The sequence below is a fragment of the Mixophyes fleayi genome, chromosome 3, assembly GCF_038048845.1.
Source record: "Mixophyes fleayi isolate aMixFle1 chromosome 3, aMixFle1.hap1, whole genome shotgun sequence".
Classification (NCBI taxonomy): domain Eukaryota; kingdom Metazoa; phylum Chordata; class Amphibia; order Anura; family Limnodynastidae; genus Mixophyes; species Mixophyes fleayi.
This window is the reverse complement of record NC_134404.1, coordinates 30,984,198-31,000,963: the sequence shown is the minus strand read 5'-3', so window position 1 is coordinate 31,000,963 and position 16,766 is coordinate 30,984,198. Positions and strand designations below refer to the sequence as shown.

The following is a 16,766-nucleotide window of genomic DNA, read 5'->3' as shown; positions in this document are numbered from 1 at the left end:
AGCCTAGGAATGTGTAAACAGCCTGTGTATCCTTGCATCAGTTCCTCAGAAGGTTGCACAATAAAAATGCCTCTCGATGTGTCATTTCCTGCCTGGCTGCTGGCCCAGCTCCTGACAGTCAAATAGAAAAAATAACAGACTGAGTGATTTGAGAATTGAAATGATGCTTCTCTCACCAACTTTACATGCAATGTGCACCCCACCCCCCTGTGCTTGTAAAACGTGGTACAGTCTCTGGTGGAGAGATGTGGGTTATAGTATTTTCCCTGCTTACTTTTATTAGAACTTTGTATAAATAGTTAGATTCTAGAATGCTGTGCTATTTTGCCAGCTATATTCTGCCAGTATATGCAGAGAACAGTCAATGGGTTTATCCATCACATCACTAATTAACGGGTTTGTACATGTCCTTCTGAAACTTTGTCCCATGTTTTACCTTTATGGTTTCTCTCTGTGCTTTTAGCCAATGTATTTAATATATTAGCATATATATATATATATATATATATATATATATATATATATATATATATATATATATATATGTACATATGTACCGGATTAGTGGGGTAACGGTATGCCATAAGTTTAAAGTGTACTATTATTTTTAAGAGTAGAACACACATGTAATTGTTCAGGAATGGTTTGAGGACCATGACAAATAGTTCAAAGTGTTGACTCCAAATTCCCCAGATCTCAATCCGATCGAGAATCTGTGGGATGTGCTGGGAAAACAAGCCCTAGTCATGGATAACCCACCTTACAGCTTACAGGACTTAAAGGGACTGCTGTTAACGTCTTGGTGCCAGATACCACAGGACACCTTCAGAGGTCTTGTGGAGCCCATGCCTCGACGGGTCAGAGCTGTTCAGGTAGCATGAGGGGAACCTACACAATAATAGGCAGGTGGTTTTAAAGTTGCGGTATGCCATAAGTTTAAAGTCTCATACCCTATGTCATCAATTACATGTGTACTATTATTTTTAAGAGCAGAACACACATGTAATATGGATCTGGATATGAAAACCAGTGTTTCCAATTATTACATACAAACTCACAATGTGATTATTCCATTCCAAATGAGCCCTGCTCCATTAAATGCGAGAAACCACCAATGACCACCCCAGCGAAAGTCAAACAACCGCATGTCAAATGCATTTCAGTGTACACCTGGATCCAGGTTCCAAGCTTTAGCGCTGAGTGTTTCAGAACTCTGAATGATTCTGACTGGTTAGCGGGTCTGACCAATCACAATCAGACATGTGCACTCCCCATACTAAACTCAGCCCAGGTAGTTATCTCTATTATAAAGAAACTATCAGGAGAGGGTCAGCTCATGGGAGCGAACGAGACATTAGTCATGAACATGGTGTTGGTCTCATTATAAAATGGTTATTTATATACTTAATGCTTTCATATATTTATTGCATGGGCAATTATTTAGCAGGCATGTAAGTAGAATTGCTACATTTGGCTGTTCGCAGTATTCGTTGCTTGCAGCCTTTTTGATCATATCGGCCGTCCTGCATGTATTGAAGATGTGTTGTTTTACATTAGACATCCCACTCTCACAAAAGCCCTCTCCTATTTTGTTTCTTTTTTTTTTTTAATGTTCTTGGAAAACGTCGAGATCCTGGCGCTCCTCTTTCTCGTCCAACATCTATATGTCCAGGGAGTTGAGTCTTTCTGTGTCTATATGTCAAGATGAAAATAGTTTGGCATGTACTATACTAATTGAAATCTGCTGTTTTGAAGGTGGGCGTGGCTCTGATCATTTGTGTGGAGTTTTTGTTGGTTTCTTTGTATATTTATAGTGTATACCCCCTCTCTCATTTGCTGGCAGCTTAAACTGATGCCTACACCATAAAAGAGATAGATTCAGCAGTATTCTACTATAGACCCCCCGTGAGGTGCGAGAAAAAATGAGCAGGGTCTCCATGGGATTTTCCTGCAGAATTAAACCCCTCCCCCCCCCCACCCAAAGATGATGTCCACCCGCTAATAATATGAATTTATTGTGTGTTCATACCCTTCTACAACTTTTACTGAATACACGGCTTCTTCTTCCTATGCTCCTCCTGTGCTTTTCAGTCATGTCATATCATTATCTGATTACTTTGTTATACAACACAAAGCAGCTCTCTGAATACAGCCGTACCCAATGCAGGGAGAACAACAGAGGTGTGTGGTATCCCTATGTCATATGCAAATAAACAAGTCTGCCTGATGATATAAAGATATGACTGAAAGTAGAGTAAAATCGGGAGAAAGCAAAGTATTTGCAGGTGGAGTAAAAGTAATATCGTCATCTGGAATATCCCTTTTAGTCAATATTATTGAAATGAGTATCGCTATTAGAGGATGCATATTATTGTATACCTCATTAGATGATCTTTGCAAACATCTGTGATTTGTTTACATGCCGTTTAAATGTAAATGTTACTGTTTTACTGTGTGAGGAAAAAAATCATATTTAGAAATCCTCATCCTTAATAAAAACATATTGTTGTTAATTCGAAATTCAACAAGCAGTGGAATGAAAGTCGAACAAGAAAATAATGAAATAATCATCACATAAAGATCACAATTATGCAGGTGGTTACGCCACGATAGTAAAAAGGACACTGTCATTAAAACTATCTTCCTTTTCTGTGCTTTTAAATATCGGGCTAACATTCTGTAATTAGTGTTCTGAATCAAATCAAATGAAGGTTTTCTGCTCTGTTTTAGAATTCTGAACCAATGTGAGAAGAACATTGCACAGTGGTCAATGTCTGTCTCACCCCCATGTAACAAATATGGGGGGAGTCCATGCACGGAAACACACCCGTAGGAAGAAACAATCATATAATCCTATTCAATACTTTGGAATAGATTTATCAAACCATCTAAAAAGGATAAGTGGAGATGTTGCCTATAGCAACCAATCAGATTCTAGCTATCAATTATCTAGTACATTCTAGAAAGTACTAGCTAGAATCTGATTGGTTGCTAGGGGAAACACATCCACGTTTCCTTTTTAGAAGGCTTGATAAATGGGCCCCTTTGTCTCTATTATGGGGGTCAGTCACAGACTCCCTGACTGGCTATAGACCATACTATTTCTAATCAGTGAATATAATCACCTATATTTATAGATTTCCATTGGCCCAAATCAGGAATGTGGAATTCTACATTAACCAATATAAATCACTTAAGATTTTTGTTTTTCACACGTCATGTCCATTTAACTTTCTTTTCTTTTCAATTCAGGCAAGCAATGACATTACCATATTCTAAAGCTTCGAAAGACAATCTGCAGCTCTCCAACTATTGTGGAGTATGCTGGGACTTGTTGTTCCACAAGTTAGAATTCCACAGGTTACCTAAACCAGCGGCAAGGAATTGTTTTACTTTATTATTAATTTGTTTCAAGCATTAATACGCGTTAATTTGCATTACTATTATCTGTCTTGCATAAATCATTTTGTTTTAAAATATTTTTCCAGTCTTATCAACGGAATATAAATATTTATTCGCAATTCTGAGCAATTGACCTTATGGAGTCGCCCTGACACTCTGTAATCTGCTATCTCGTGTCCTCACAAAAGCTGCCTTGTGTTACCCGTGAAGAGCGGAGTTTTCAGCGAAATATTTGACATAACCAGACATAATGTAAGGAAACCTGGTTCATTTAGCTGCGTCCAACCATGGTAATTACTGCTAATTCCACAAATCAAGCAATTATTTCCGCTACCAGCCAATGAGATAATTGCTATCCAAGTGGCAGTTTCAACAAGTAGATATGAATAACATAACTCGGGGTGAGGAGATAACACACAGCATTGGTTTCTGGGTAATGTCCACAAGTCTACTGCAGTGCAAATAAGTAGTAGTAGTTCTGAGGTTTTATTCTGCAGTGAAGCCTACTTCTCTCTCTCCCTTTACGATTGAAAAAATAAATCAGGGCACTTTAAGCAATGCCCCTAATCCTTCCAGGCCATGCCCGGAACATACCTCTAAATCACCAACCATACCCCAAATGGATGTGGCAATGCCCACAAATTCCAAAGCTTCGCCCACATTCACCATGAAAATCAGGACTTAAAACAGGACAGTTATTGGGGATGTTTAATATCCAGATACACTTAGAAATCCCCTTTCGGAAGGTAACATACTTCAAGCATTAGAGAGCTACACGCCTCAGTTCCTAATGCATTCACAAGCTGCATTCTCATTGGTTCAAGTAATAAAGTGCCCCCACTGAGGGCAGGTGATGAATGATCTATGTCTACAAGTTCGATAGCACTCGTAATTCACATACCAGAAAGGATCACTAAACCGAAATACAGGAGGATCCAATATTAAAAATGAACATATCATGTGATGTGTCTTCGGTAACCAGCTGTAGCAGGCTCTGGATGGCTCCCTGTAGGTTTATTCACTAGTTTTTCGATTTATCAAATATTCAATAAAGGAAGAGTAGAGATGTTGTCCATAGCAACCAATCAGATTCTAGCTATTGTGTTCTAGAATGTACTACATACATGATAGCTAGAATCTGATTGGTTGCTATGGGCAACAACTCCACTTTTCCTATTTAGAAGGTGTGATGAAGCTACCCATGAGAATCTCTGATATGGATAGACAAAAACAAATACCCTTAACTTATTATTAATACTTGGGGCCTGATTCATTAAGGAACTTAAATTAAGAAGTTTCTTATTTCAGTCTCCTGGACAAAACCATGTTACAATGCAAGGGGTGCAAATTAGTATTCTGTTTTGCACATAAGTTAAATACTGACTGTTTTTTCATGTAGCACACAAATATCAACTTTAAATTTCAGTGTACAAATAAGCTATCAAGTATTTGTGTGCTACATGAAAAAACAGGCAGTATTTAACTTATGTGCAAAACAGAAAACTAGTTTGCACCCCTTGCATTGTAACATGGTTTTGTCCAGGAGACTTAAATAAGAAACTTCTTAATTTAAGTTCCTTTATGAATCAGGCCCTTAAAGTGTAATTTGGTGCTCACCACCATGACAAAGCGCTATAGCCACCATCCCATGGTCTGTACATAGTGAGTGAAAAGGATGCTGACATAGAACAAAAACATCCAAATAGCAAAATACAGCATGCCAATTATGCTAGCAGCGAAGAGACATGCGTGTGCGTGTGTGTGATTATGTGTGCATGCACCAATCTGTACATGCTAAGCCATATAAAATCTGAGATTTTATAAGGTTTAGGATGCAAACAATCTGGCTATTATATGACCACTGACTGACATGTAACTAACAATCTCTATCCTAAGCAGCGTTTTGAAGATGACAACTGTAAGGGATGGGATATATAACATGCTGGGACAATACAGTATAGTATAAAACATAAGTTATCTCACAATTACACAGCTCAGTAATGCACAAGGTTCGTCGCCTATTAATATCTAACACTGGGTTTAATTACTTACTTTCAATGTGTCTGAAGTACTCAAAATCATACACAACATGATACAGGGAGCAGAAATGTGAACAAAGGCCCCTATTTATTGCAGGCATGTATAAAACTTGTCATATGTAATGAAAGACTGTGATGTCAACATTATCCAGGCAGGCTGGAAACAAGAATCTGCCCACCATAACATGCTACCACTATGTGCCTGCGGCAGGGCCAGTAAGGGCCAAATGAAGTGGGCAACAGCTGGAATGTTTTAGCAATCATTTATTAATGTGCCATTATGTGTTTTGTGTATTGTATATATGTACATTTTATTTCAAAGAGCTTATATGCCCCGTGGACCAAACCAATGACGTAACAAAAAAATACCAGTAAAATGTTCTCCAATTTATTTCAGGTGGCTGTTTGAGGATCTCTAGAGCAACATTATGTGGATAATGTTGACATCATCCATATTTCTGACATTGTGTGGAGAAGATGACTGGTGCAAATCAATGTGGTACTTACGTCTTGGCTCCCTCGGCCCATCTACTGTCACTTTTATGGCTCTGTGGTAGGTGGCAACTTGAGGCGGGTTAGTAAAAACCGTTATTGTCAATGTAAAACTCTTTCCTGCAATTAAGAAAGGAGAATCGGGTATAAAACTGCTGGTCCTAATATAGTAAACCACCTAAAAGACCAAAACGTACAATGATCTTACAAATCTCACTTTGCTAATGATACACAACAGTGTGATAGCTATATTGTAACTACATTGTGGATCAATTAATATTAAATAGTAACACCGCTGAATAATTATTTTTCCTAATTAAAATCACTTTGCTGAGTCCTTACTGGAATAAATCTTAACTTAAAATAGGATTTCTGCCTGAAATTGCCAATTGATACCTCAGAAACACACTGTGACTGGCATTTAACATAGTTTGTAAATAAATGACCTTCCTTAGCAACATCTGTTACCATAGAAACAACTGGCAGTCTCCAGTTGGTTGCTAAGGACCATCAGTTACTCACAATCTACCTGTCATTGTTATTCTAGTATATTGCAGTACTCATCATAGTGATTTTAATTAGGCAAAATAATTTTTGATTGGAGTTAGAAAATTAAAATGTAACATTTTTCCATTTGTGACAAATAATCACTTTCGAAACTGGGGGGTAAATAAGAATCAAGTGACCCATTAATACCAAATGGAAAATAATGTATCAAGCAAACAACAATGACAGCAAAGTTCCAATAGTGTCATTTACTTTTCCAAAACATCAACATTTTCTTCCTAGAGGAATTGTATAAACGTGGAGGATGTTCCACTTTGGTAGTACTACAGGTAATTTTATCCTTGGGGATTGTAATAATACTGATTGGGAATTAAATAATCTATGTTGATACTGTATATTAAGAATGTGCTGTCCTATTTGGGACGGGCTGTGGATCTATAATTAAATTTGTATTCCAAAAATGAAAGACGTGGGAACGATACAGAAAAAACTGTAGAAAACATACTAAGGTACAACAAATATCAGGCTATGAATGACGCTGGACAATATAACATATGCTATATATGAATAAAGGCAGTAACATGATGAATCAGTTGTGTTTAGAGAGTAGTTTAATCTCACATATTTCTGCCATGGATGCCAGAAATGTCTAATTTATTACAGCTTTTTAATAACCTGTAGATGGTAAATTAAGATGAAGAAGTTAAAGTGCCTTAGTTATCTACAGTGGACACATCTATTTTGTAACACAGAGGTGCGAGCAAAGCGATGTTTCGTGTACCGTAATTCCGGTATTTCTGCACAGGAACACATCCCACAGGATTCCTAAGGGACCTCATGGCTAACTGAACTCGCCCCAAACTGTGTGGCTACGATGATATGTCATTATGGAGGAGATTCAACTGCCGACGTTGTGGCGCGCAGACATCACCGCGTTGTCCGCAGTGCACATTGCCGGCCATTGCGGTAGGAATTTCCGCACACCTCTATGGGGTGTGAGAGAAGATGAGCGGACATTCTTACCATAACATTGGTGCAATGTGCCTCCGTGGAGCCCCTCTCACCGAACTGAAACTCCCCTGATGAGATTGCTTCACCAAGTGGTCAATATAATTACTTCCTATTCAACCGTCCTGGCCAATGCGTCTAACATACTATTGGTGAGAACAGGAGGCCGTGCATCGACTATTGGTAACGCAGTGGTTTGCTTACTATCTCTCCCATGGTTATTTCAGTTACTAGATAAAAGTTTTAATAAAAAGTTTAAAAACAGCCCCCTTTTGACATGACACGCTCAAGCTGGTCTACATGTCAACTTTTCATGGGTGGTTATAGTCCACTTCTGCTTTTCTCACTTATTTTCGGATTGCAAATACCTGGGCATGATTAGTTTTGACATCTAAAAAAATAGAAATTCTTAAAGTTGAGTAACCTAAAGAGATTATGAAGCTTAAGTTAATCATGCCAGGTTACATTTTGTAAATAAGTGCGAAAAGCAGAAATAGGCTATTATCCCAGAACAATGAGGAATCAGCAGTGATACATGGGACATGTCAGGGTCTAATTATAATGTTATATATATGCAGTATAATAAACGGTGACAAGTTTTTTTTTTTTACTGACCTCTATTTTTCTTCTTACTGATGGATGAAAATGTCAGAACATTTTTTATTGATTATCAGTAAATATTGGCAACCCTGCTTCTTACACTTATTATTCATTTACTTGTTGTATGCAAGATGGTGAGAAACAATCTCTCACGAGGAGCTGGGATTACTCGGCACCAAAACAATGACAATTCTGGCTGCATGGAAGTGACTGCAGGCCAGGCTCACTGACAGTTGTAATCTGTTAGATATATGACGGTTATTACTGTCACAGAGACTTCTGCAAACTGTTTTAAGACAGGAAGATGTGGGCGGGAAGCTCTGACTCAACAAACAGTCAACTGATGTATGAAGATGCTTCTGTTCCTGGTTAGAAGAACCGGCTACCACCAGGATGCCGCGTTCTGCTGCCGGCTCTGCACAGATCTCCTTTAGGCTGTTCTAGACTTCCCACCGAGCCGCAGCGTCATCTCTGCAGTGATTAACAGTATCACATCTACTCCTAGACCCCACTGTATTATACACAACTCGCAATGGTCCAGATTTCCACTGCGCGGAGAGGGGAGGTTAACCCTTACTGGGCGTAAATTCAAATATCGGGCTTAGTCGGGGTGAATCTGGTATTACTTGGGGGACTTGTCAATATTTTCCAACCTTTTTTTGCAGTGAAATGTTGGGAATTACTGTATTTCATTACCAGTTTGTACTGCTCTGCTATACCCAGTGCTGGTGAAGAAGTGACGTCATGTCGCTCATTTACAGATTTTAATTATTAGTGATTAAATTATGTTTGCTGCTGCTCCTCGCTGACTTTGTGGAGCAGCAGCAAGCAGCATCACAGGCAGAAATAACTCCTATATCCCCCTCCTCTTCCTGCTGCTCCCGCTCCCACACAAGATAAAAAAAGTGGAAAGGGTGCAAGAGTGGCACCCATTACCCTCTCACTGGCCCTGGTTACTTGACAGGGTGCTTTCATTAAGGACAATGTAAGATATAAGTAGAAAGGTTTTCTGTATCAATCTGACAGCAGCAGTGACAGACAGAAGGGTGCACAGAGATGTTTATTAGTCCAGCTTCACACTACAAGTATCTTTCAGATGGAAGAAGACAGCAGAAATGGAACACAGCTGAGAAAAACATGACTTATACAGATGTCATCATCACCACACTCACACACTTTACAGATGTCATCATCACCACACACACCCACTTTACAGATGTCATCATCACCACCACACTCACACACTTTACAGATGTCATCATCACCACCACACTCACACACTTTACAGATGTCATCATCACCACACTCATGCACTATTTCATCATCACCATACTCACACTCTTTACAGATGTCATCATCATCACCACACTCATACACTTTACAGATGTCATCATCACCACACTCATACAATTTACAGCTGTCATCATCACAATCACACACTTTACAGATGTCATCATCATCACACTCATGCACTTTGTCATCATCACCATACTCACACTCTTTACAGATGTCATCATCATCATCACCACCACCACACTCATACACTTTACAGCTGTCATCATCACACTCACACACTTTACAGATGTCATCATCATCATCATCATCACACTCATGCACTATGTCATCATCACCATACTCACACTCTTTACAGATGTCATCATTACCACACTCATACACTTTACAGATGTCATCATCACACTCGCACACTTTACAGATGTCATCATCACCATACTCATACACTTTACAGCTGTCATCATCACACTCACACTCTTTACAGATGTCATCATCATCATCACCACACTCATACACTTTACAGATGTCATCATCACCACACTCATACACTTTACAGATGTCATCATCATCACACTCGCACACTTTACAGATGTCATCATCATCACACTTATGCACTATGTCATCATCACCATACTCACACTCTTTACATTGTCATCATCACCACACTCGCACACTTTACAGATGCCATCATCATCACACTTATGCACTATGTCATCATCACCATACTCACACTCTTTACATTGTCATCATCACCACACTCATACACTTTACAGATGTCATCATCACCACACTCACACACTTTACAGATGTCATTATCACCATACTCATACACTTTACAGATGTCATCATCACCATACTCATACACTTTACAGCTGTCATCATCACACTCACACTCTTTACAGATGTCATCATCATCATCACCACACTTATACACTTTACAGATGTCATCATCATCATCACACTCATGCACTATGTCATCATCACCACACTCATACACTTTACAGATGTCATCATCACACACGCACACTTTACAGATGATGTCATCATCATCACACTCGCACACTTTACAGATGTCATCATCATCACCACACTCACACACTTTACAGATCTCATCATCATCACACTCATGCACTTTACAGATGTCATCATCATCACCACACTCATACACTTTACAGATGTCATCATCACCACACTCATACACTTTACAGATATCATCATCCATCATCACCACACCCATGCTGTGTGCCTAGCTCATATAACAGTCACTCAGTACTGTCCTTTATTGGGGACCAATGAAATATATAAGTGACTGAAGAAACATTCTCATCAAAAAAATAAATGTGAAATATCTTTTCTAGGAGTTAATATGACGGAACTCTGTCATTCATTTCACTTGAAGGAAAGTGGTTTAATTGTAGGTTTTGCCATAATGACTGCTTGTACCTTTATACAGGCAACTGGTGACTCTGCTTTCAGTGACATCTGTAAACATAATGAACCTTCCACAGTGAGTAATACAGCCTATCCACTCACTAGGAGGAAGCAACATCACTGAAGCACTCTTGTAGACAGATTCATATGTTTAATGTACAAATACAATAATATTTTAAAAAAATAATAATAATAGTAAGTTCACTAAACCTTAAAAACATGTTTATCTCCATTGAGTGCACACTCAGGTACTCTATTTGCCTATTATTTGGTATTACAAGTAGCCTATCTAAATCTCTCTGTTGCTTTCACATTTCACATATCTTATATTACACTAAATGTGAATGTGTGTATGTATATATTGTAGATAGATAGATAGATAGGAGAAAGATAGAGATAGATATGAGCTAGATATTAGATAGATAGATAGATAGATAGATAGAAGGATAGATAGAAGAAAGATAGAGAGATAGGAGAAAGATAGATAGATAGATAGATATAGATAGATAGATAGGAGATAGATAGATAGATAGATAGATAGATAGATAGATAGATAGGAGAAAGATAGATAGATAGGAGAAAGATAGATAGATAGATAGATAGATAGGAGAAATATAGATAGATAGGAGAAAGATAGATAGATAGATAGATAGATAGATAGATAGATAGATAGATAGATAGATAGGAGAAAGATAGAGAGATAGATATGAGCTAGATATTAGATAGATAGATAGATAGATAGATAGATAGATAGATAGATAGATAGATAGATAGGAGAAAGATAAATAGGAGAAAGATAGATAGATAGATAGATAGATAGATAGATAGATAAATAGGAGAAAGATAGATAGATAGGAGAAAGATAGATAGATAGGAGAAAGATAGATAGATAGGAGAAAGATAGAGAGATAGATATGAGCTAGATATTAGATAGGTAGATAGATAGATAGATAGATAGATAGATAGATAGATAGATAAATAGGAGAAAGATAGATAGATAGGAGAAAGATAGATAGATAGGAGAAAGATAGATAGATAGGAGAAAGATAGAGAGATAGATAGTTAGGAGAAAGATAGATAGATAGATAGATATAGATAGATAGATAGATAGGAGAAAGATAGATAGATAGATAGATAGATAGATAGATAGATAGATAGATAGATAGATAGGAGAAAGATAGATAGATAGATAGATAGATAGATAGATAGATAGATAGATAGATAGATAGGAGAAAGAAAGATAGATAGATAGGAGAAAGATAGATAGATAGATAGATAGATAAATAGATAGATAGATGACTGCAGCCTATACGATCAGTCAATGTAATGAAATATTATCAGTTATTTCACTGATGAAGAATTTTTGCTGCAGACTTTGTGAATCTAGAACTTTGCAGATTACTGTGTCTGACGTGGTTTATTAAACCATTATATATCCAAGACCACTGTCAGCAACTGTCAGGAGGAGAGATAACTGGAGACGGGATACTGGGGCCTCTGAGAGTGATTGAAGTTCCCAGCAGTTAGTAAGGTTGCATGTTCTGTGACTGTGGCCTGCAATATAAGAAGTGCACTGAAGTATAAGAAGACAAGTATGGGCCTATCTCTCCACCAGACGGGGAAGAATCTTCAATCTTCCTGCCTGCTTCAAAGAGAAGGGAAAAATCCCTGTTTTTCCTACGTTAAGATCATAAGAATCAAAGGGAGTGGGGGGTCAGTTCTGTTTGGACGTAATTACCCTCCATCAAAAGAGGCTTTCTTCATCTCCCATGCGTGAAAAGCCTGCTAGCGCTTATGTCTGCCCCTTTTCCCTCCTTCTAAAATATTAAAATTGCTACTTGGGAAGCCAGCCAAAGCCTCAAGTCGATATAGTAACAAGGAGAATATCTTTTGTTTTTCTAGGTCCTAGGATAAATTGTGCTCACAAGCTCTCACAAAGAGCACGCGTTCTACGGAACTTTATCTTCAAGAGGTCACAGGTCAAATCTCTGACAGTGACCCAATCGGACAAGGTTTAGTGTGTGGTACCCCCATTCTCTCTTTTAGCAACAGATAATTCAGGACGTGTTGAAGTTATAGAAGATTCAGTAAGGTGTAAAAGTTTTAATCTACTTCTTACACTGCTGCAACACATGTCAATACTCAACCTTCAGTTTCTGATTTTAGTCCTTTTTTGTTTTGAATACAGTATGGACAGAATTAAGTTCATTTGTAAATATATATATATACAGTATATATATACAGTATATATATATATATATATATATATATATATATATATATGCAATTTATAGAGAAAAGCAGTAATAAAAAAGTAAATAAAATAACAATAAAACCTTTCATATGATGCCCACTGAAGATTACTGCCCTATACATGTGCCACATTTGCCTATACAGTAAATACAGCCCTTGGGCACATAGTAAAGTAGGATAAACCGGCCCCACACTTGGCAATCTGGTTGGTTGGTATTGAGGTCAGTTTGGCCACTCACATGCATAGTCCAACTAAACAGATTTGATTGTATGGCTGTTGGACAGAATGACGTGATTGTAGGCGGCATACCACATGGTACCACATAGTCAGTACACAGCCCCAAACAACCGATAATGGGATCACTGGCTGAACAAATTTTAGTGCCAACCCAATCAAATCCAATTCCAATCTGATTGTGCATATCCAATCATTTTTGGGTTAACACAAGGCAATTTCAAGACAGTTAGGTCTAAAAGAAAAGCAAAGTTACTAACGGTAACAACACACACACACAATGATTTTATTAAGTCTAATAGAAAGATCTTTTCAGAAATTAAAGCAGACGCATCTGAGAAAAGGTAAACAGAGATGTTTAGAACAGGAAACATAACAGATTGCGATCTGTCAGCTCGACACAAGCACAAAGAACAATCTGATTAATAAGTGAACCTGGCTGATTAATTTTAGCTTTTCTGTTAGATAACATTTTTTTTAAACATCTTCTGAAACCTACACAGTGTTTAAGGGGCGACTAGATTCAAATTTTATTGGCTAAAGGGATTTGCAGCCACAAGTAAGTTTTTCCGCAATGGTGGTTTCCAAATGTGCAGAAAATAATAGGAAAAAAAAAAGAACAAAAATTATATGCAGGAAAAAATAACTTGAACAAAATAATTTTTTAGCACTAAAAAGGTGCAACGTCAAAGAGGACACAAATTATTCATAGATGCTTCCGTTTCTGAAACGTGCGATTAGTGGTGTAGGTGTTTGTGTGGAAGTAACTTAAATAAAGGCAAATAACAAAGAGGCTTTCTACCTTCAGCTGACTTTGATTTATTGGCTTGTACACACCACCCTACGACTTGCTGTGGTTTCATTCTGTGCTTTTCAGACATCGTTTTATAGGACTTTCTTTTTCACCTTAGCTCTCCTCCTGCACTCCCTGAATTGAAAATAATTGTATCCAGAAAACAGCTTTGTGTTACCTCCTGGATGGGGGGAGGTTTTGAAAATTAGATTTCCTTATAATATAAAGACATGGCTAAAATGCACAAAACGAGGCTAGAAATTTAAAGCAATGTAGACAGTAAAGGTGGCATGAAGGTATCTGCTAAAGTCGTTTAAGGGTGGAACATCCCTTTAAAAAGAAGCGCTATTGTACAGTGTGTCTAAATTACAGTCAATGGAATAAACTAGTCAGCAAATGATAAGAGGTTTTATAATAATGTGCCCTGCTGACTGTCTGCATTTACCAGTACCCGCAAGGCATTATGGGAGTGGCCGGCGTGTGATGTGGTCAGTTAGTGACAGACAGGCTTATGGACAGATCACACTAAGAGAAAGCTTGAATTGAGGACACAGTCTGGGGGGCTATCACTGCAGGTTTCTACATCGTGTGAATGCATTGGAGGAAAAAGTAAGGAGTCGTCTCTTTTGTGTATACATTTGTAAAGAAATGGAGTTTGTATGTTCTCCCCGTGATTGCGTGGTTTCCTCCGGGTGCTCCCCGGTTTCCTCCCACACTCCAAAAACATACTAGTAGGTTAATTGGCTGCTAACAAATTGACCCTAGTCTGTGTGTGTGTGTGTGTGTCTGTGTGTGTGTATTAGGGAATTTAGACTGTAGGCCCCAATGGGGCAGGGACTGATGTGAGTGAGTTCTCTGTACAGCGCTGCGGAATTAGTGGCGCTATATAAATAAATGGTAACAATAATAATAATAAAGAAGAAATCCTCTACATCATGTGATCATCTGCAGAATGTGCTCTAATAGTCTGCAAATGTTTCCTTCACTTCACATTGCTAAATGCACTCAAGGTCCAAGCTTGCAGGATAAGGAGACTGTCCTTCAGTTAGCAGTAATAATGCTAACCAGCGGAGCCTGCCTTCTTTGCAGGAAAACGACTCATGAAAGATGATCACAGGTTATATTTGTTCTGAGAATGAAATAGAACATTTTAGCAAAAGCAGATATTGTTTTAGCAGTACGCCTATTTCCATTTATGGCTTTTGTTTGTTCTTCGCATAGCGTTAAAGTGCGGTTTAGGTGTTGCAAAGCCACAAGCATATACAGTACTGTGGACCCCTCGCTTTTCTAAATTAGTCCACAAACTGTGAAGCACTGCTTGTTTCTTGGTTACAGAAATGACTGGTCTGTTATTCACAACTTATCTTATGTGTTTATCAGTTTTTTACATATGATTTCAGGCAGAAGTCCTACATGTTTGCTTCCTTTAAGTTGTAGAATCTAGAATAATTAGGGAAAATCATGTTTAAGTGGGGTTATCCTTTAAATGTTTATATGAAACAAGATCATCTGTCCATAACACATCTTGTGCCATCTCTTAAGTGTTACATGGAATCTCCTGAAGAAGTGTCGAGGCTTAGAATCTAGTTCAGAACTCTGTAAATAAACTGAAACACACTCATACACCTTAAAGGATAATTCAAGCCACACAGTATGTTTTAATCAACACCCACTAGCAGAACTCTGAGTGTCCCATGCCAGAATTAGTAGGGTGAGCTTCTCCTGAACTGCAGGGATCCTTAAAGATGGCTAATTGGATAGGATTAAAATTTACTATTTGCCTGAAATTATCCTTTAAAGTCTCACAAAGTGCACAGACATTGAGGCTGCAGGCTTAGGGGATTTGTAATAAAAAAATTGTCTTTTTCCTTGACCCTTTTTAATTAAGACTTATCAGCAAAAAAACACATGTACAACACACTATGTACATACTAGTTATAATATAATGATGACACATTTCCATGTCCAATAAGTCAGAACAGTGACAGACAAGCACCCCAGGAACACACACACAATTTTACACATGGGACATATTTCCTGCATGATACTTCTTCACCTGTGTGTTATGCGTTTGAAATACGGTTCACAAGCATTATACCCGCGGCTGATATACGTTGAATGCGTACATATAGGTTTCTGAATGCGTCCAGTTGCAAGTGTCACAGAGCCTTTCCCATTCATTTCAATAGCCCATTCATTTCAATAGCCCATTCATTTCAATAGCCCATTCATTTCACAATCATGGACATTTATTTACACAGCGCCAGCAAGTGTCATACCGCTTTACAATTTCAATTTATTTCTAGCATACAGAAACCCCACTGAGATAAATGGCATATTTAAATTAATTAGAGAAGCTCTACTAGTAAATAAATGATAAAAAAAAATATTTTAAAGAAAGTGCTGGTTTCCACTAAAATAGGGGGACAAGGAGCGTAGTGTCCCCCTGCTATAGTGAAAAACAGCACTAGGCTAGACAGGCTGAGCCGGTCGCATTTTTATTAGGGAGACACGTAGCTTGAGGCCCCCCGTCATACTGGGAACCACAACCAGCCTGGTCAGTGCAGGATTGGCTCTGCTATTATAAAATAAAATCTTCTTTCATTGTTAATCAGCATAATCCAATGGGAAATTCCAAAGCAACTGCTCACTGCGGACACTTAGTGCTTAATGACTGTGACCTGCTCAATGACTGTGCCCCTCTAGCCACTCA

At 38.1% G+C, this 16,766-nt stretch overlaps 1 protein-coding gene across 2 annotated transcripts in view; it reads right to left on the bottom strand.

Annotated features, from left to right (window-relative positions):
• RUNX2 (RUNX family transcription factor 2) overlaps nucleotides 1-16,766 on the bottom strand; it is a 78,233-nt gene that overhangs the window by 44,532 nt on the left and 16,935 nt on the right. For both annotated transcript variants that reach the window (XM_075201309.1, XM_075201310.1), the window contains exon 3: nucleotides 5,949-6,053. In XM_075201309.1, the coding sequence (XP_075057410.1) occupies nucleotides 5,949-6,053 (105 nt within the window). The remainder of the gene's footprint in view (nucleotides 1-5,948; nucleotides 6,054-16,766) is intronic.